This window comes from Ictidomys tridecemlineatus, chromosome 2, assembly GCF_052094955.1.
Source record: "Ictidomys tridecemlineatus isolate mIctTri1 chromosome 2, mIctTri1.hap1, whole genome shotgun sequence".
NCBI lineage: Eukaryota > Metazoa > Chordata > Mammalia > Rodentia > Sciuridae > Ictidomys > Ictidomys tridecemlineatus.
The window spans coordinates 132,307,590-132,328,414 of NC_135478.1; the positions used below are offsets into that span (position 1 = coordinate 132,307,590).

General features: G+C 46.3%; 2 protein-coding genes and 1 long non-coding RNA gene across 5 annotated transcripts; 2 read left to right on the top strand and 1 right to left on the bottom strand.

Moving 5' to 3' along the window:
• Nucleotides 1-549: 549 nt before the first annotated feature.
• Nucleotides 550-3,373, bottom strand: LOC144375346 (uncharacterized). The gene is made up of 3 exons (XR_013435039.1): nucleotides 2,874-3,373; nucleotides 846-959; nucleotides 550-700 (listed from the first exon to the last, which is right to left on the bottom strand). It is a non-coding gene; the product is annotated as an uncharacterized LOC144375346 (long non-coding RNA).
• A 74-nt stretch (nucleotides 3,374-3,447) lies between these two features.
• On the top strand, nucleotides 3,448-8,376 carry Tmed4 (transmembrane p24 trafficking protein 4). 2 transcript variants are annotated; one of them, XM_005319243.5, is made up of 5 exons: nucleotides 3,448-3,655; nucleotides 3,845-3,945; nucleotides 4,114-4,239; nucleotides 4,413-4,559; nucleotides 6,572-8,376. In XM_005319243.5, exons 1-5 carry the CDS (start codon nucleotides 3,496-3,498, stop codon nucleotides 6,719-6,721), a joined length of 684 nt encoding a protein of 227 aa, XP_005319300.1. In that variant the 5' UTR covers nucleotides 3,448-3,495; the 3' UTR covers nucleotides 6,722-8,376. The 2 variants fall into 2 exon arrangements, with proteins under 2 accessions (XP_005319300.1, XP_021577994.1); XM_021722319.3 differs by having other exon boundaries at nucleotides 3,593-3,733.
• Nucleotides 8,377-9,017: 641 nt separating this feature from the next.
• Nucleotides 9,018-20,367, top strand: Ddx56 (DEAD-box helicase 56). Of its 2 annotated transcripts, XM_078039806.1 has the most exons (14): nucleotides 9,046-10,253; nucleotides 10,358-10,519; nucleotides 11,045-11,205; nucleotides 11,334-11,504; nucleotides 11,625-11,715; nucleotides 12,474-12,718; nucleotides 13,028-13,147; nucleotides 14,173-14,286; nucleotides 14,406-14,500; nucleotides 15,061-15,134; nucleotides 15,268-15,357; nucleotides 17,246-17,351; nucleotides 19,237-19,310; nucleotides 19,640-20,367. In XM_078039806.1, exons 1-14 carry the CDS (start codon nucleotides 10,194-10,196, stop codon nucleotides 19,715-19,717), a joined length of 1,641 nt encoding a protein of 546 aa, XP_077895932.1. In that variant the 5' UTR covers nucleotides 9,046-10,193; the 3' UTR covers nucleotides 19,718-20,367. The 2 variants fall into 2 exon arrangements, with proteins under 2 accessions (XP_077895933.1, XP_077895932.1); XM_078039807.1 differs by lacking the exons at nucleotides 17,246-17,351; nucleotides 19,237-19,310; nucleotides 19,640-20,367 and having other exon boundaries at nucleotides 9,018-10,253; nucleotides 14,967-15,134; nucleotides 15,268-15,318.
• The last annotated feature ends 458 nt before the right edge of the window (nucleotides 20,368-20,825 follow it).

Consider the following 20,825-nt stretch of genomic DNA (forward strand, 5'->3'; position numbering starts at 1 on the left):
GATTCTTAGCACTGCATAAAAATAAAATAAAGGCATGTTATCCATCTACAACTAAAAACTATCAGATAGTTTAAAAATTTGTACACTTATGATAATACTGCACCTTCTCCTGGGAAAAACACTCACATTGGTTACAGTTACAGGTTGCTGGGGATTGAACCCCAGGGGTGCTTAACCACTGAGCCACATCCCAGCCCTTTATTCTTTTTAAATTCGAGACAGGGTCTCCCTAAATTGTTGAGGTTAGCTTTTAACTTGAGATCCTCCTTCCTCAGCTTCCTGAGCTACTGGATTATGGGCGAGTGCCACCACATGCAGTGACTCATTTAATGGCATGAACAACAACAAAAAGATCACAGGCATGCTTAGCAGTGCCCAGCTGTGCTAATGCTATTTTTAAAGTCCTTATCTGTTGGAGACATATACTGAAGTATTTATAGGTGAAATATGGTCCTTGTCCCAGGTATAAATCCAATAACAAGGATGAGGTTTTGAGAAAAAAATTAATTTTATTGATTTTTTTTTAAAGAGAGAGAGAGGAGAGAGAAAGAATTTTTAATATTTATTTATTTATTTTAGTTTTCGGCAGACACAACATCTTTGTTTGTATGTGGTGCTGAGGATCGAACCCGGGCCGCACGCATGCCAGTCGAGAGCGCTACCGCTTGAGCCACATCCTCAGCCCAATTTTATTGATTTGCTAGCAAGAGAAGGCAAAGGATTCATGTCACAAAGGCTGCCTGCCATTCTAATTGCTAGGGGGAAACAAAGGGCTTTAAAAAGGGGGATACAAGAGCTGTTTTCCAAGTAACTTTATCAGTAGATCTAATTAATGTTCAACTTACATCCATATGACTGCTCTTATTCCAGTTTCCAGGTCTGGACTCTTTTATTCTTGTGGGTAGTGAGCATAAGCATAACTCAGTTTAGAACAGGAAGAAGGTTAACTTTACCTCCCCCTTAATTAAGGAAGGGAAGAAGAAAAAAACATCAATTTTCAAATAAACCACCAGTGATTAAGCAGCAAGGTTTATAGTAAAAGCATGAAATGGACTTTCTTTACAAGAAAGGCACCCCTTTCTTGTAAATGATTTGCTATAATATAATTCAGAGGGAAAATGCCCAGATAGATGATACAAGAAAGGCAAAAAGTTGTTGTTGAAGCTAAATAATCAGTATATGAAAGTTCATTGTCACTATCTACTTGTGTGAAAATTCTCTTTGTAAAACAAAGTGCCAACCTTCTTTGTGCCCAAGAAGTAACTTCCTGGTTTTTCATTTTCCTCTGTATACAAGTGAAGCCAGATTTAAAGTTAGGTAGTCAGTGTAGTTAGGTAAATCGGGTCTAACATCGAGTGAAATCTAAGATGGAGGCCATGCTGGGAATGACTCAGGGAAAACAGGACAACTCATGGAATGTTAATGAAGTTCCGAAAAGGCCCTAGGCCAAAGTCCACCTGGAAGAAGTGTTAATGAACAGCCCCCAACAGATTTGGAGATAGCCCATTCCAGAGAAGTGATAAGCCCATCTCAAAAGTCCTTCCTGCCCTTTTGGCCCACCGGTGTCCCACCCCTCGGGCCCTCCAACCTACATTCCATCACCAAACCTATAAAAAGAGGAACACATTGCCCGCTAACTGGATTCCACCTTTTGGGTCCCCTTCTTCCTCGGGAGAAGTCTTTTCTTCTGTCCTTTAATAAATCTCTAATCTCTACTCTGACCTTGCGTGCTTCTTTGGTGTTATTCTTCAACATCTGGGAGCAAGAACTCGTCACTGGTCAACAGCGGTAACACAAGCAGGATGCTCTGTCATTCCACAGGATCCTACTCATTCCAATTACTTCTCTTTTCCTGTTTTCTTAATCCAGATTTTCAGGGCCATCTTGCACCTTCCTCCACCCCCACCCCCACCCCCATCCCCAGAATGAGGCAGGATGCTGTGAAATGAGCTAGCAAGAATTCACCTGCTTCTTCCTCTCTGCCCTCTTCCTCTTCTTTCTCTCCTCTCTCTGCTCTTGTCTCCTCTCTCTGCCTCTCCTTTTCTTCTCCTTCAGGCAGCCCCCCAATAAACCAAAGCTTGCAAGCTCTCTGCCTTCTTCCTCTCTGCCCTGTTCCTTTTCTTTCTCTCCTCTCTCTGCCTCTCCATTTCTTCCTCTTCGGGCAGCCCCCCAATAAAATCTCTTGGTTGAAAAAAAAAAAAAAAAGAATTCACCTGGAAGTCAAGTAACTTAAGCCTGGAGAGTGTCCCCACCGGAAAGGCTGAATGCTGGTTTACACCATGCTTTGTTGTGTATTCCATTAGAGAAAAGATAAGCTAAGTGCTAATATCTAAAAGCCAGGAGATTTTCATGTCACAGCCAAACCTGCAGTTTCTTACTGTAGGGAGACTCACAGGACTTTGAGAGTGTCTACTCAGTCTCATTTTTTTCCTTGAACCGGCTCCACTGAGCCACATCCTAAGTACTTTATTATTATTAGTAGTAGTAGTATTGTTGCTATTATTATTACTATTATTATTATTTTATTTTGAGACAGGGTCTCGCTAAATTGCTTAGGGCCTAGTTAAGTGGCTGAGGCTAGTATTGAATTTGCAATCCTCCTGCATCAGCCTCCCGAGTCTCTGGGATCACAGACATGCCCACCTCCTTGGCCGCTCAATCACATTCTTAAGAGGTGAACCGGTGGCAGCAAAAACACCAGTTACCCCAAGAAAGACATCCCGGGATCTTGCCTTTTTGGTATAGAAGGCACGGAGAGCCCACTTCGGGAACACCACACGCACGAATGAAACCATGGGAGTCACCTGGCTAGTTTGGGCGCGGTCCCACGTCCCCACCGAGCCCCAGGACCCATAAGAACCCCACTCAGGCACCTTCTTCCACTCCATCAGGGTGGGACAGCAGATAGGAACAGAGAGCGATGCAGAGAGGGGGTACTCTGCAGAGACAGTCGCGCTTTCTTGCCGTGCACGAGGTGAGGAGGTTCGGGTAGCCTGGCCCGGTGGCGCACATTTGTAAATCCCAGTACTTCCGGCAGGCTGAGGCAAGAGGATCGCGAATTCAAAGCCAGCCTCAGCAACTTAGCGAGGCCCTGTCTCTAAACAAAATCAAAAAGGGCTGAGGATGTAACTCAGTGGTTAAGTGCCCCTTGGTTCAATTCTTCCAACCAAAAATAAAAAAAAAAAACAAACAAAGTTTGGAGGGACTGTACAATCTAGACTGCGGGCGGGAGCCACCGCGCAGGCGCTTTTTAGCTGGGACAGCACACTGATGTTGAGAGGCACAAATTGTGTTCAGCCGACAGAGTTAGGTGGAATTGCGCAGGCGCAGAGCGGTAAGCGTCCCTAAGGGTACCGAGGACAGAAAGGGGACGGAGAAATAGGAGATGGACGTCACTGCGCAGGCGCTCTCTGTCTCGCTGTGTGGCGTCGCCTGGGCCGCGCGCAAGCGCAGAGCGATCCGCAAACGTGCGCACGCGCGCGGGTATCAGGCACGATGGCAGGTGTCGTGGGTAGGGGCCTGCCGGCTATGGGGCGACCGGCGTTGCTGTTGCTCGTGATGTGTGCTGCCGGCGCTCAGGGGCTCTACTTCCACATCGGCGAGACCGAGAAGCGTTGCTTCATCGAGGAAATCCCCGACGAGACCATGGTCATCGGTCAGGCGGGCTGAGGGTGGAGAGGCCCTTTGTTTTCGCCCGGCCCTCGGAAGTGCCCCTCCTCCCGAGCTTGGCCAGGTCATACCCCCAGACCTGGCCTGTGGGTGCCCCGAGGACGCCAGGCCCCCTGCCCAGCGCCCCGGGCCACACGTCTGGGGGCCAGGTCATGACTGTGTGTATGCCCTGCAGGCAACTATCGAACCCAGATGTGGGACAAGCAGAAGGAGGTTTTCCTTCCCTCGACCCCTGGCCTGGGCATGCATGTGGAGGTGAAGGACCCCGACGGTAAGGTAAGGTCACCGCTAGCAGGGCTTTTAGCGGTGTCAGTCGTTCGTTCATCAGCGTTCCAGGGGGGATGTAAGGTGCCTCCTTGGTCCTGAATCAAGGTCCTAGGGCAAAGGAGCTTGCCCCTTGAGAAGTCACGGTAAAGATTGGACTTTCATTGATCCATGTTGCAGGTGGTACTGTCCCGACAGTATGGCTCCGAGGGCCGTTTCACGTTCACCTCCCACACCCCCGGTGAACATCAGATTTGTCTGCACTCCAATTCCACTAGAATGGCCCTCTTCGCCGGTGGCAAACTGGTAAGAGGATTTCTGATCTGTTCCCATAGTCGTTTGTGACACTGTTGCACCGTTAGAGTTGGGAATACAGATGTTACCCTCCTGCCACAGCCATGGACAAGAGTGGATCCCATAGCCTGGAACACAAATGGTTTTGAGGCTCCACCACTCAGACACCCTGTGTTCCCTTGTAGCGTGTGCACCTAGACATCCAGGTCGGGGAGCATGCCAACAACTATCCTGAGATTGCAGCTAAGGATAAGCTGACGGAACTGCAGCTCCGTGCTCGGCAGTTGCTTGATCAAGTGGAACAGATCCAGAAGGAGCAGGATTACCAGAGGGTAAGGGCCTTTTGTACTTGGAGATTATATCTACTTGAAGTTTCTGCTTTCTGTACTTGGGAGACCAACTTTTCTGAGAATGGAATGGAGGATATCAGTCTAGATAGCTCCCCAGGTTGTTTTCACTTTTTTTTTGTTTTGTTTTTTTGTTTTTGTTAGTGCTCGGGTTTGAACCCAGGGTCTCACCTGCACGTTAGGCAAGCACTTTGCCACTGAGCCACACCCTCTTCACTTTTTAAATTGTGATAAAATACACATAATGTAAAACATCATTTTAATTGTTTCTAAGTGTGTAGTTCCATGGCATTGAGTAGATTCACATTGGCTAGGTGTGGTGCACATGCCTATAATCCCAGCTAATTGGGAAGCTATGGCAAGAGGCTCACAAGTTCATGGACAATCTGGGCAACTTGGCAAGACCCTGTCTCAAAAAATAAAAAGGACAAGATAATACAAATGGAAGAAATGATTTACAGTAGAAGGGGTAGAGAGGGAAAAGGGGAGGGGAGGGAGGGGAGGGGGGATAGTAGAGAATAGGACTGACAGCAGAATACATCAGACACTAGAAAAGCAATATGTCAATCAATGGAAGGGTAACTGATGTGATACAGCAATCTGTATACGGGGTAAAGTTGGGAGTTCATAACCCACTTGAATCAAACTGTGAAAGATGATGTATTAAGAACTGTGTAATGTTTTGAACGACCAACAATAAAAAAAAAAAGGGGGGCTGAGGATGTAGCTCAGTGTTAAGACACCCCTGGGTTCAGTCCCTGTACCACCAAAAAATAGATTCATATTATTGTGCAACCATCATCACAATCCATCTCCAGAACTCTCCAGAGTTAGTATTTAAAGGTAGATTTTCACCTTCCAAAACAGAAGATCTGTACCTATTAAATACTAACTCAGGCTGGGGATATAGCTCAGTTGCCAGAGTTTGCCTTGCATGTACAAGGCCCTGGGTTCAAACCCCAGCACGACCAAAAAACTAAACAAAAACCAAATTACCCATTTCCCTCCCCAGTTCCTGTTCTATTTTGTCTATGCTCCTGATTGTTCTAATTCAAATAAGGGGAATCATAGCGTATTCTTCCTTTTGTGACTGTCTTATGAGATATCCAAGGTTCAGATATGTTGTAGCATTGTCAGAATTTCTTTCCTTCTTAAACTTTAATAATATTCAATTGCATATATGACCCAATTTTGCTTTTTTGGGAGGGGGTGTGGTACTAGGGATTGAACCCAGGGCTTCACATGTGCTCAGCAAGTATTCAACTACTGAGTTCCATCCCCAGCCTTTTAGTTTAACAGGGCCTCAATAAGTTACCCATGCTGGCCTTGAGTTTGTGATCCTCCTGCCTCAGTTTTCTGAGTCGCTAGGATTAAAGGCATATGCCACCTTGCCTGGGTCCCTTTTGCTTTAGTTGCCTTTTTATTTTTTTGGTACCAGGGATTGAACACAGCCATGCTTTACCACTAAGCCACATCCCACCCACCCACCCTTTTTGGGGCTGGGTACCAGGTATTGAACTCAGGGGCACTTGGCCACTGAGCCATATCCCCAGTCCTATTTTGAATTGTATTTAGAGACAGGGTCTCACTGGGTTGCTTAGCACATTGCCATTGCTGAGGCTGGTTTTGAACCTGTTATCCTCCTGTCTCAGCTTCCTGAGATGCTGGGATTACAGGCTTGTGCCACTGAGCCCAGCTTCCCCAGCTCCTTTTTTAAAAATATATTTTATTTAGGGTCAAGATCTTGCTGAGTAGCTTAGGACCTTGTAAAAGGAGCATGATTTCAGTCCCAGCAGAGATGTTTGTGGAGGCAACAGCACTGTTCCTTCCTTAAGACAGTTTTTATGTATGGGGAGACTGTGGCACCCCTAATGGAATCACAGGTGATATTCCAGAAAGTATTTGGTCCTGGAATTAAGCAGTCACACGGAGGGACCTCACAATTTTCAGGATAATTTCTCCTGCTCGTTTAACCTTGTGTCTGTTACCCCATGCAGTATCGTGAAGAACGCTTCCGTCTGACCAGTGAGAGTACCAACCAGAGGGTCCTGTGGTGGTCCATCGCTCAGACAGTCATCCTTATCCTTACTGGCATTTGGCAGATGCGTCATCTCAAGAGCTTCTTTGAGGCCAAGAAGCTGGTGTAGTGTCCTCTCCGTATGACCCTTTTTACTTTAGTTCTTTGGTACTTTCTCCAGCCAATCCCTTAACCACCTGGATTTTGAGGGGGAAAAAATGCAAAAGAATATGACATGTTGGTACTATGGCAACAAACCATTCTGATCAGTAACTTGTTTAACCTTGATTCTCATGGACACAGGACATTGGTCCAAGATTTCAAATTCTATTTTAGGGCTTATAAGGAATTGAAACTAATACAAGACAAGTCTTCTCTTTTGCCTCCAGTGATTCCCCTGTCCTCCAAAAAATGAGCAAATGACCTTCTGTTTTTTCTTCATCTGATTACACAGCAGGTGACTGGCATACCCCACAAAGGAGGCCTTGCCTCACTGTTCCTTAGCCAGTTACTTGGTTCACTCAATGGCTTTGTGAATGTAAATAAGGGGCAGGTCTTGGCCCCAGAGGATCGAGATGTTTTTCTATATATTAGAACTATTTTTTGATAAATTATATATTTTCCTTCCTAGTTGAAGTGTTACCGCCTGTAACTGGCTGAAAACACCAATCTAGTCCTTGTGCATTCTGTTTATTCACACGTTTTTATAACTGCCATGGCAGCTCTTAGGATTTCAGCAGTCTGTGGGCCAGAAGCAGATGTTAACAGCTGCTCTCAAGGCCATATTAGAAGGCCTAGCAGAATTCTCTTGGACACCTGTGATTCCCATCTGATAGGGCCTCAGAGTCAGGTAAGACAGTGAAAGAGCCAGTATGGACAGTGCACTCTTATCCCCCCTCTTCCCAATTTATTTAAGCTGTGGTAATGTTTTCTTCAAGGGAACGAAATTTGATTCGTTATTCAGATTTTTCCAATTAAATAAAACGTCTTACAGTAGTTGTGTTTGAGATAAAATAAGAGGTTGTGGGCAGAGGAGAAGCAAAAAGGGAAAGAGGAAAAATTCTTGGTCACCCAGGGTGGGTGATCTGTTAGGGCTTGGCTTGGATAGACCTCTTTCTGGTAAACTAAGAGTGGACAGAGTGGTTGTTTAACCATTCTCAGGCTGACCAAGTGGAGAACATTTCAGCAAGGACATGTGAGGAAACTTATGTACTTGGTTTCTTAGCCCCTGAGTCATAAATTTGAACAGCTAATGATGCCCTTCTTCTGTATAAAAACTTTATTATTAGTTGCCCATTCCTGACATTTTATTTCATAATTTTATTATAAATATATTTGGAATATTATTTATTAAATTACTTTATCTGACCTACAGAACTAAATTCTTCCCTTGTTATTTTTCTTTGTGCCCCACACTATTCAATAGTTATTTAGTTTTATTCTTTAAAAAAAAAATTGACATAATCTAATTCTGGGTGCCACATAATATAGTCCAGTGAAAATTCTTCAGATTTTTAAAACAGCTTTTCAGTTTCCATGTTAGAATTAACACAAGGGAACTTGCAAGCCTCCTGCCTAAGCCTCCTGAGCCACTGGGATTACAGTGTGCCACCGCACCTGACTCTTCTCTCCTATTTTACCAGGAAAAAGAAAGTGTGGGTTGGGAGCACACATTCTTAACACTCACTGTTATCCTAGCCTGGTTCCCCTTATGTTAAGCAGTACCTATCTTCAACATTTGGTCTCAGCCTCGGGTACTTGTGATACATAAACTATTCTCAACAACCTGTTGTCTCTGGTATTCAAATGTTGGGTCAGGGGAGCTAGATGCACAGAATGACCCTGGAAGCTCAAGGTATACTCCTGGGAAATGCTAAGATCCAATATGATTTATCAGGTTTGTATTTGGGTGTAATGATAGGCAGAATAATGGCCCCCCAAATGTGTCTATGTCCTAGTTCTAGAAATCTGTGACCGTCAACCCATCAATTAAGGTTGTAAATCAGATGATTTTAAAATAGGAAGATTATCCTGGGCCATTTGGGTGAACCTAATATGAACACAAAAGTCTGATGACTTGTAAATAATCCATCCCTGGCCACTTGGGCAGTTTGTCTTGTCAGTTTGTCTTGTCACCCCATTTCCATCTACAAAGCCAACCCTAGTGGGTTGAGTCTTAGAATCTTATCTGCAGCTTACCTCTTCTATTTTTATTTATTTTTGGTACCGGGGATTGAAGCCAGGGGCACTTCACCTCCCCCCCTTTTTTTAGGTGTAGATAGACACAACACAATGCATTTATTTTTATGGGTGCTGAGGATGGAACCGGGGTCCCGCCCTGCTAGGTGAGCACTCTACCTCTGAGCCACAATCCCAGCCCCTCACCCATTTTTGAAAAATTCTTTAAGGGGCTGGGGTTGTGGCTCAGAGGTAGAGCATTTGCCTGGCATGCATGAGGCACTGGGTTCAATCCTCAGCACCACATAAAGATATTGTGTCCACCTGTAACTAAAAGAAATAAGGAACTTTTAAAATTGTAGATGGACACAATACGTTTATTTGTATGTGGTGCTGAGGATCAAACCCACTGCCTCATGTGCTAGGCTAGCGCTCTACCACTAAGCTACAACCTCTGCCTCCCATCCCTTTTAGAGACAGGGTCTCACTAAATTGCCTAGATCCTTGCTAAATTGCTGAGGCTGGCTCTCGTGGCTCAGCCTCCTCAGCTACTGGAATTACACGCATGCGCTACCTGGCCCGGCTTCTCACACAATTTTTTTGTCGTTACCAGGGACTGAACTCAGGGGCACTCGATCACTTAGCCACATCCACAGCCCTACTTTGTATTTTACAGAGGGTCACTAAGTTGCTTAGCGCTTGGCTAAATTACTGAAGCTGGCTTGAACTCGAGATCCTTCTGCCTGGGCTTCCCGAGCCGCTGGGATTACAGGCGTGAGCCATCCCGCCAGGCCTCTCCCACTTTTAAATCTCCTTGTGGTAAGGCTTCTTGTCTCTGCTTGTATTCGTTTCCTACTGCTGCTGTAACAAATTATCACAAACGGAGTGACTTTAAACAACAAACGTTATCTTGATATCGCTGAAGGTCAAAAGTCCGGTACCTTGATTTTAACCCCGTGAAACTAGTGTTAAACTAGTGATTCATAGAACTGTAAGCTATCAAGAGCCTGATGACAGCCAGGTCTGGGATCTCCAGACCACCGCCCTTCCCGAGCGCTACTGCAGTGATCTGTCCGCAGCCCGTCAACTGGCCTCAGTGGCTCCGCGAAGACTGCTGCGCCACACTAAGGCTGGATTCTAACAGCACCCAAGCGGAGAAAGTCTCTCTAACGCTACTCCTGAAAGTCGCGAGAGCTAGAAAGTGCAGAAAAAAAATCCGGGTGAGCGTTTGCGTCTCGAGATTCGAGACGACAGCAACCAGCAGACCTACTTCTGACCTCCCCCCAACACCGGAAACCTGAGAGACGGGACTTCCGGAAAGTGGCGGTTTCTCTGAGCTTGATTGGTTGTTGCTTTGAGTCGCCCCGCCCGTGTCCTTGCTTTCTTCCTGCTGCGCGTGCTCCTTGTCAGTCCCGAACCACACCATGGCGGACCCAGAGTCCTTGGGCTTTGAACACATGGGCCTGGATCCCCGGCTCTTGCAGGTACCGGGGAGGGCTGGGAACCCGAGAATCCGGCTTAAGGGCTCTCAGGGCACTCCACTGCCCTCCGCACCGCTTGAACTGCACTCTTCGACTGTCTTTCTTAGGCTGTCGCCGATCTGGGATGGTCGCGACCTACGTTGATTCAAGAAAAGGCTATCCCGCTGGCCCTAGAGGGGAAAGACCTACTGGCCCGGGCCCGCACTGGTTCCGGGAAGACAGCTGCTTATGCTATTCCGATGCTACAGCTGCTGCTCCACAGGAAGGCGGTGGGTAGTCGGAGGCCGGACGGGAGGCTGGGAAGGGAGGTCCCAGTTCGTAGGAGGCTTTCTCTTGGATCATAGAATCAGTCGGGTCCCATTGTTGAAAACGTCCTGGGTTGGGCTTTAGGTTACCTGGATCCTAATCCAGGACGTGCTGCCTCTCCACTAGCTTGGTGTAATCTTGTAATAAGATTACAGTCACTTTCTTTCCTTTCCTCAATGAAAAGGGGCCAGGCACATCTTCTACTTACAGAGTTATTGTGAGAGTACAGGCTCATACCTAGCGTTCATAACTTCATAACAACCAGTAACTTCATTACACACAGAGGAAGTTATTTTCTTCTGTCAGCACCCAGGGAAAGCCCTCCATTTTATTTTCTGAGGTGGGCAGAATGAGGGGATGATCAGAACACAGGTTGTTCTATGGACAGGATTGTGGTTGGACCAGATTGCCTGGAAAAGAGAGAAAAGCATTGGTTGGATCCATTGATATTCACTGCTGGCTATAACCTGTAATTTATGGTCTTATAGACAGGTCCTGTGGTGGAACAGGCTGTAAGGGGAGTTGTCCTTGTTCCTACCAAGGAGCTAGCACGGCAAGCTCAGTCCATGATTCAGCAGCTGTCTGCCTACTGTTCTCGGGATGTGCGGGTGGCCAATGTCTCAGCTGCTGAAGACTCAGCTTCTCAGAGGTGAGTGAAAGGGAATGAAGCTACACAAAGATGTAGGATGGGTTTGTGTGTAGTAGGAGAGAGCACAGGTCCAGGGTGAAGTTCCAGCTGCCAAGTTCTTCTTGATACCCATTTCTTACTACCTGTAGAGCTGTACTGATGGAGAAGCCAGATGTAGTGGTGGGGACCCCATCCCGTATATTAAGCCACTTGCAACAAGACAACTTGAAACTGCGTGACTCCCTGGAGCTGCTGGTGGTGGATGAGGCTGATCTTATTTTTTCCTTTGGCTTTGAGGAAGAACTGAAGAGTCTACTCTGGTGAGGAAGAAATGGTGATGGTGGTGGTAGTGGTGTAATTTTCTACTGGAAATGTCTTTGAGTAGAGACCACATTTAGAGGTCCTTGGAGTAGGAGCCTGACTAGATTTTTTTCTTTCAGTCACTTGCCCCGGATTTACCAGGCTTTTCTCATGTCAGCTACATTTAATGAGGATATACAAGCATTAAAGGAACTGGTTCTACATAATCCGGTAAGGGATGCTGTGGGAATATCTGGAGCTGTAGACATGGGAACACTTGGAGGATTTGATGCTCCTTCTGAGGTCCTTTGGTGTTTTGGGTGGGACCATTGTCATTGGATATGTCATTCCTGGTCTGCGGCACTAAAAGACTGTCATCTAAAATTTACTAACATTGTGCTGGGGTTGTGGCTCAGTGGTAGAGTGCTTGCCTAGCATGTGTGAGGCACTGGGTTCGATTCTCAGCATTGCGTATAAATAAATAAAGGTTCATTGACATTTAAAATATTTTAAAATAAAAATCACAACATATTTCTGGGTGTCCCAGTTCAAACTATACTTTGTCTAAAAGACTAAGCAAGGTTCCTTCCTTACACCCTGCCTGCCCCCACCATCTGCTTTGAGTGGCAAAGCCAAAATTCTAAGGCCAAAACTTTCAATGTTATATTTTACCTTTCAGAAGATCTGAATTTTACCCTTCAGAAGACCTATTGCTGTAAGCTTTCCAAACTCGCTATTGTAATTTATCAATGTATCTTTCTTTGTCCTATGCATCATGTGCTTTATGGATTGTTTATTTTTTTCCCCCTTTCTGTATATCCCAAAGTTAGGGCACTTGAGTTTTTAGATTGCAAAACTACAGGAATTTTAGCATGCCAGAAATCCTTAAACATATCCATGCCCTGCACTAAAATGATGCTTTTGTTGGTGAGTTAATGGCCATAGAATATCTGGTTTTCGTCCTTACTACAGGCCTTTTCTCTCCTCAGGTTACCCTCAAGTTACAAGAGTCTCAGCTTCCAGGATCAGACCAGTTACAGCAGTTTCAGGTAGTCTGTGAGACTGAAGAAGACAAATTCTTGCTGCTGTATGCTCTGCTCAAGCTGTCGTTGATTCGGGGCAAGTCCCTGCTCTTTGTCAATACTCTAGAGCGGAGTTACCGGCTCCGTCTATTCCTGGAGCAGTTCAGCATCCCCACCTGTGTACTCAATGGAGAACTTCCCCTGCGCTCCAGGTTTGTCATGGCCCATTTCTTGGTGGAGATAAGTTGAAGATAGAGATGGAAAAAGGAACCAACTGATGTTCATGTTTCTTGAGTATATTAGTGGGGCTAGGCCTGAGCTTGACTGGTAGTTATTTCTGACAACTCTGGGATATTTATTGTTAATCCATTTTCATCTGAGGAAATTGAGGTACAAAGATTAAGGAGAAAGAGATTGAGAGGAGGACAGAATAGGAAAGGGCAGTCGTTATGATGATGGCCAGGGATGGAAGTGGGCCTCCCACACACGCTGCTGGCCTGATCCCACCTCTCGGTCTACAGGTGCCACATCATCTCACAGTTCAACCAAGGCTTCTATGACTGTGTCATAGCAACAGATGCTGAAGTCCTGGGGGCTCCAGCCAAGGGCAAGCGGCAGGTACGAGGGTCCAAAGGAAACAAGTGAGTTTGCATTTCTTTTCTGACCTCTTCTTCAGAGGTGCCTGTTTTTCAGCTTTTTGGAAGACTGAAGTTAAGAGTACACAGAGCAGGATGCCAGACATTCCAGATGTTGGTAGCATATCCCAGAGAGCTCCACTGGCCCTTGCTTAGCTACTTGAGTATGGAGAAGAGGAGTGTTTTAACCACCTTTCTTTTTTCCTCTGTGAGCAAAAGACCTAACCAGAAAAATTTAGAGAAGGAAAAGTTTATTTGGGGCTCATGGTTTTAGAGGTCTCAGTCCATAGAGAGCCAGCTCCATTCTTTGGAGCAGAACCACATGACAGAAGAGTGTGGTAGGTGAAAGCAGCTGGGAACATGGCACCCAGGAAGCAGAGAGAGAAAGCTTCTCTCTTCAGGGACAAAATGCATATCCAAAGGCATAACCCTAATGACCCATCTTTTCTAGCCACACCCTATTTTGCCTATAGTTACCATCCAGTCAGTCCTATCAGGGAATTAATGTATTAATTACGTTGATTCATATCCAATCATTTCACCTCTACACCTTCTTGCATTGTCTCTCACATGAGCTCTTGAAGGACACTTCATATCAAAATCGTAACAAGGAATAAAGGGCACCAAGGGTCAGACTGGGCTTGGGAAATTGGCATGTGCTATCCTACAGGGGAGACAGCCAGCCTGAAGTGCATGTCTTACAGGATGTATGTTTTTAAGGGAAAAACGGAAGTCCCCTAGTCTGTCCACTTGAAGAGTGAATTGTTCCAGAGGTAGTTCTCAATTCACTCTGTGGGGCAGAGAGTTCTGTCATTGCCCCAAAACTGAGATCAGGGCAATTGTTTGACCACATTTCAAAGCTTTAGGCTGATCCACAAGGCCACAACTCCTGAAATAGTTCTGATGTAGAATAGTCTTGCATATACCAGGGTCTTCTGGTCTTTAGGTTTTGCTTAGAGGGGGTTTTTTGGCTTAAGCTTGAGAATGCCCTCCCAGAGATGGGTCTAGCTGACATTGGGTTATTTTCACAGGGCCTCTGATCCAGAGTCAGGTGTGGCCCGGGGCATAGACTTCCACCATGTGTCTGCTGTGCTCAACTTTGATCTCCCCTCCACCCCGGAGGCCTACATCCATCGAGCTGGCAGGTAGGGGGGAATGTGGTGGGCCTGGCATCTAGGTGATGGTCATGCTGAAGGACTTGGGGTGGGCTGGATAGAGCTTAAATGCCAGAGATACATTTCAGCTAGGTCATCTCCCCTTGCAGGACAGCGCGAGCCAACAACCCAGGCATAGTTTTGACATTTGTGCTACCCACAGAGCAGTCATACTTGGGCAAGATCGAGGAACTTCTCTGTGGAGGTAAGAGTCCTGACTCTTATTGGTATGGGCCTGGGTGAGGACCAGGCTTCTCCCACAACAAACTCATAATAGTGACAATAGGCAGCTTCCACTGTTCATCCTCATCCTATCCTGTGTGACAGGTGCTATCTCCCTTTACAAATGAGTAAATATGTCCATTCAAAGTCAAGTTTACTAACAAATTAAAAACAAAGTCACATTTACTGTCTACCTCTTGACTGGTGAGTGTTTTAACGTACTGCTCTGACAGCTCATTCCAAGATACTAACTGTGACTGGACTGCTGTCCATGACCATCGTTGTGGGGGCCTTGTGGCCAGAGCAACTTTGGAAGAGGAAGGGAGAGTGGGCAGTGGGTCCTGGAACTGAGGGATGTGATGGCACATAGGACTTAGAAATATGCACTCCTGTCCATACCATCACTAGGCTGCTCATGAAACAGTGGAATTGTGTGTTTGGCCTCTCAGGGATCAGCCTCACCTCAGGGAGAAGGAGTAGGAAACTGCCAGTGAAGACCTTAAATGGACTCTGTCCTGAGTTCCTTTGCTGTCTCTTCCCCAGAGGGCGAGGCCCCGGTCCTGCTTCCCTACCAGTTCCGAATGGAGGAGATCGAGGGTTTCCGCTATCGATGCAGGGTGAGCTGGACTGGGGAGTGGCTGGGGCGGGCTATGATTGTGATAACAGGGATGACACCTATGGATGTACGCATCCAGGTGTGAGAAGGACTTGGGAAATCTCACCCATCTGATCACCAATGTCTGCCTACAGGATGCCATGCGCTCAGTGACTAAGCAGTCCATTCGGGAGGCAAGACTGAAAGAGATTAAGGAGGAACTTCTGCATTCAGAGAAACTTAAGGTAAGGATGGGGTGGGCAAACTTAGGAGAGTGCTTTGGATGCCGAGCTCTGAATGGTGAGAATCAGAGAACCGGGCTGTGTGTTGGCATTTGGTAGGGAGAGGAAAACTGGCCAAGAGATTTTGAAAGGAGCCAACCATTCTATTGGGAAGACAAATGGTACAACCTTATGGTGGACACTCAGTGTTTATTAGGATTTCAAGTTCTCTTCCTCTGGGCATATTAGTGAATGTGTATATTCCCATTCATCACATTATTTTTAGGGAGCCAGAAGATGGAAGGAGCCCCAGACTTCACTCCAGGGGGCTTACCAAATAAATGAAAGTGAAGCCTCAGCTGAAGCTCACACAGACATAAGAAACAATGAGGAGGCTATTTGTGTGTACCTAGGAATACTCTGTAAAATCATGCTAACTGAAAGAAAGCAGCACAGGGTGCTGCTGTGTGGTCAGAGAGGAGTAAGAGTGAACATGTAATGGACTCTTTGTCCACGTGCTAGGACTCAGGTGAATTTAAGGAACTAGCAACAGTAGCTGCCTCTGGGCAGGGAGGGTGATGCAAACAAAAATGGTAGGGAAACTTTTTTCACTGTGTCATCTCTTGTGCCTTATAAATTTTAAAACACATGGGTATATTGTCCTTTAAAAAGCTCTATTTGGTATAAACATTGATGTGGCTGTGTCCCTGTAGTATGTTGTTTTTAAGTTCTTTGGGTATAGACCAAGGAGAGGGATAGCTAGTCAAATGGTGGTTCCATTCCCAGTTTTCCAAGGAATCTCCATACTGTTTTACATATTGGCTGCCCCAATTTGAAGTCCCACCAGCAATGTATGAGTGTACCTTTTTCCCCACATCCTCTCCAACACTTACTGTTGTCTTCATAATAGGTGCCATTCTGACAGGAGTAGGATGAAATCTTAGAGTAGTTTGATTGGAACCAACCTAGATGCCCTTCAGTAGATGAATGGATTAAAAAATGTGGCATATATACACATGGAATATTATTCAGCAGTAAAAGAATAAAATCGTGGCATTTTCAGGTAAATTGATGGCATTGGAGAAGATAATGAAGTTAGCCAATCCCCAAAAAACAAATGCTGAATGTTTTCTCTGATATAAGGAGTCTGATTCGTAGTAGGGTAGGGAAGGGGAGCATGGGAGAAATAGATGAACTCTAGATAGGGCAGAGGGGTGGGAGGGGAAGGGAGGGGGCAGGGGGTTAGAAATGATGGTGGAATGTGATGAACATTATTATCCAAAGTACATGTATGAAGACATGAATTGGTGTGAATATACTTTATATACTACCAGAGATATGAAAAAATGTGCTTTATATGAGTAATATGAATTATAATGCATTCTGCTATCATGTATAAAAAGAAAATCAATAAAAAATTTTAAAGTTATAAAATATTACATTAAAATTATCAACTATAAAAAAACTCCATTTGGGGGGTTATGGCTCACTGGTAGAGCACTCGCCTAGCGCATTTGAGTCCCTGGGTTTCATCCTCAGCAACACATAAAAATAAATAGATAGATAACAAAAGTTAAAAAAAAAATTCATTTGGCCAGGTATGGTGGCATGCTTGTGCTCCCAGCTACTCAGGAGTCTGAGGTATGAAGATTGCTTGATCAGGAGTTCAGGAGCAGCATGGACAATATAGCAAGACACAGACTCCAACAAACAAACAAACAAAAATTGGCTGGTAGTAGAGTGCTTTCCTAATGTATACAGTGCTCTGGGTCTGATTCTCAAAACTCCCCACCCCCCGCAAAAATAAATTTAAAAACAAACCTCAAAACCTCAATGCTAAGTGAAAGAAAGTCACAAAGTCCGCAAAGTCACAAAAGATACTAACTCCGCCAAACTCTCTGCCCGATGTCAGACATACTTTGAAGACAATCCCAGGGATCTCCAGCTGCTGCGACATGACCTGCCCTTGCACCCTGCAGTCGTGAAACCTCACCTGGGCCATGTACCTGACTACTTGGGTGAGTGTCACTGAGGGATCAGGAGGCAGTGGGCTGGGGGACATGGCAGGGGTTCTGCCATTGTGTGACAGCTCCTGTGCTCGATGCTGGGGAAGCTTGTGGGACAGGCAAGTAACAGGACATAGAGATCCAGGTAGCACATCATGTATCAACACAAACAAGTACACAGTATATGTTCACACATGTAGACTTGCCCACTTCACCCCACAGGGTGTACTGTCTCCTTTGTGGAGATAAGAAAACAGGTAGTGCAGAGATGATGGCAGATCTAAGATTTGAGCCAGGCAGGCTTGCACAGCAGGGTGGAATGACAGAATGAGCTAGTAGTTGTTTGAATGGCTTTGTGTGCTGAAGAGAGTGAGCAGGTTTTGGGGAACATCCTGGGTGGGAGGCAAATCTTCCTATGCTGGAGCAGACTCTGGATTGTCAGGCACTGAAGTAATGGCTTGGACACCTGTGGAGTGTCTAGATAAGAGCAGATGACAGGGAGATAGACACTGCAGGGCAGAAACAGGAATGGAGAGCAGCCATTCATCCTGGCTGACCCTTCTCATCTCACATAAGCTTCTATTGTCCATGTGTGTATTTTTGATAATGAGAGTATATTATATGCTTAAATTGGGTTTAAGAAGAGTGGCAAGGATGTGCCATGGGCAACGAATATAGGCCCTCCCCATGCATGGGCTCTGGTCTGCCTGAACTGAAGCAAACTGGCAGGTGCCACAGTCTGGCTGGGCACAATTCAGGAGCCACTTGTCAAAAGAAACGAACTTTATTTTTAGAACCACACATGCCAAACAAAACAGCTCCTCAGGAAAAACCTTCAGAGCCCAACTGCCACCACGGGCTTCCCACAAGCCTCTCAAACTCCCCCACTCCTCCTGCTCTTGAGGCCGATTGGCTGGGTCGTGTGGGCGGAGCCAAAAAAAGTCCCCCAATGAGCAGCTCCGTGGTCTGAAAGAGCAGGGAAACAGCCCAATGAGCATCACCGCAGAGGAGCCAATCAGTTGGCAGCTGGAAGTTTGCTGGGGCCCCTTCGGGTGTGGCTCTCAACAGGCAGGTGTGATATTCCTGCCTTGGAAGTGGAAAGGCCTGAATGGTGGGAAAGGAAGGGCCTAGGAGAGATGGGAGCATGGAGATGCTAGAGGGAGGGGTAGAAGCCAGGCTTCCAAGGGATAGTGAGCTGGAGGAGACTCCAGCTGTGGTCTGAAATGCCAGGAGGGGAGGCCAGAGCTTTGACCTAAGGGGCCTGGTAGGAGCAAAGTCACTCGCCAAGAGGATGTGGCCAGGAGTCCAGAAGCCAGGGGAAAGTGGAAAGAATCAGTTGTGGCCTATCTGGGAGTTTAGGAGGAGGCCAGAGTAGTAGGTATGAGGGCAGGGTCAAGGTCAGGTTTGGGGACGGAAGCAGTAGGGGCTGGTGAATTTGTAGTAAGGGACATATGTGAAAAAATTATCCAGCCTTTTTAATTTTGGCTCAGTTTTCTTGACATTATTTTCCTTCCTCCTCCTTCCCACATACTAAGCACATATTCTACCACTAAGTTATATCCTAGCCCCTATTTTTTTTTTTGTTACATGTTCATTGCAATGAATTTAAGAGTGATTTAGACAGTGAAAGTCTAAGGTGCTAACGTTCTCTGACCCAGTGCATATGTGATAATGAATAGCTGAAGACTCTTACTTGGATCAGAATTAAAGAATATGCTACAGAATTTTTGGGGGAGGGAATGCTGAGAAAGGGGGTGGGATAATACTGGGAAAGCTGGAGGGAGGACCAAGAGCCTCTCAGAGTAATGGAACCATGTTTCATGGGGTGGGGGTGGCTGTGGAGGCTGGTGTTTGTGGGTTGGGTGAGGATTCTGCTGAAGGCCTGCATCTCTTCCAGTCCCTCCTGCTCTTCGTGACCTAGTACGCCCTCATAAGAAGCGGAAGAAGCTGTCCTCCTGTAGGAAGGTTAAGGTATGTGCCCTGAGGGCTGTGGGGACAGCAACAGGACCCTTGCTCCACCTTGCCCCTTTGTTGTCACCAGGACATACAGATGCCTTGCCCTCAGGATAGGGAGAGTGCTCCCAAAAACTGGAGTGTGAGCTGGGGTTACCTCCCTGACTGTCACAGGCCCTGCTCTCTATCTTCAGTTGTCCTTTTTCCTCACAGTATCCATAGCAGCTTGTAGTATCATTGGCTTATGGCTGTAGGGGCTTTACCAAGTACCAGCACTGTCCATTTTGTGTCTGTGTTTGGATGATTGGTCTGATTCCTCCAACTAACTTGCTACTTTGCCCATGTAGAAAGTGAAGACCCAGAACCCACTGCACAACTTCAAGCACAGAGGAAGGAAATCCAGACCAACAGCCATGCCCTCCTAAGATTGCCTGGGCCTGAGTTCGAAGTGGATTGGGCTTCCTTGCCTGGATGGAGTGGGTTTCCCACACTTCATGTGCGCACACTCCTGTGCTTCCTAACTGGATAGACTGAACTCTGGGGACGCTCTGGACCCTCCAGATCTGCCAAGCTGCCATTTGCCCCTTAATAGAATAACAGTTCCAGCTGCCCCAGGTTGTGCCTCTGGGCATGTGGGAAGGGACTATTTCCCAAAACCTTGGAGGGTGGGAAACTTCAGAAAGTGGTGGTGCCTAGCTGCTGCTGCGTGCAATGCCTCACATGACCAGAAGATGTCAGTTGTGCAAAGCCAACTGCTAAGAAAAGCCTGTTCTGGTCCAGTTGGTTCAGCATGGGGCTAGGCCAGCCTAGAGCCTCTGCCCTGCTGCTGCAACCTTACCATGTGGTTCAGGCTGATAGATGTACCTGCAACCTAGGAGACAGATTTTCTTTACCACAAGCCTTGGATTGCCCCTTACCCAATGCACGCTCATTTAAATAGAGGAGAATGTTGCCCACCCCTCAGAGGATTCAGGGCAGCTATCTCCCTTTCCCCTTCCCAGATGATATCTCATGTGTCAGTTGTTGTCTGTATTTCAGATACACAAGTGGTAGTATAACATGCATACCTACTGCATCTCTTCCTGTGTCTTAACTTGAGTACCCAGCTGCATTCCCAGCCTGAAGGTTGGGCCTCTTAATTTCTGTTATCTGCTGGCTTCAGGGCTGGATTACTCTGCTTTTTACAGTGTTAACCTCATAGTTACCTGAAGCATCACAAGGGTAGGCTGGGGGCAGGTGACAAGGAGTGGGAACTGGGAGAAGTAGGGAAGTGTTGAATCTGAAACTGGGCTTTGGTTATGGTTAGGGTGTAGTGGTACAGGGTTTGCAGGATCTGAGCTTTGGGGTCTTCACAATCTCTGCCCTTCTGTTAACTCCTGAGGATTTCTAGGAAGTTAGGGTGTATGGCATAGGGACAGGCTGTTAGTGGGAGTAAGAGCCACCAGGGCAACACCACCGCATTCTTACAGCCTTACAGCTCAGATACATTTAGAAGGAAAAGCAGTCAGTGGAGCTGCAGATAAGAGCAATTCC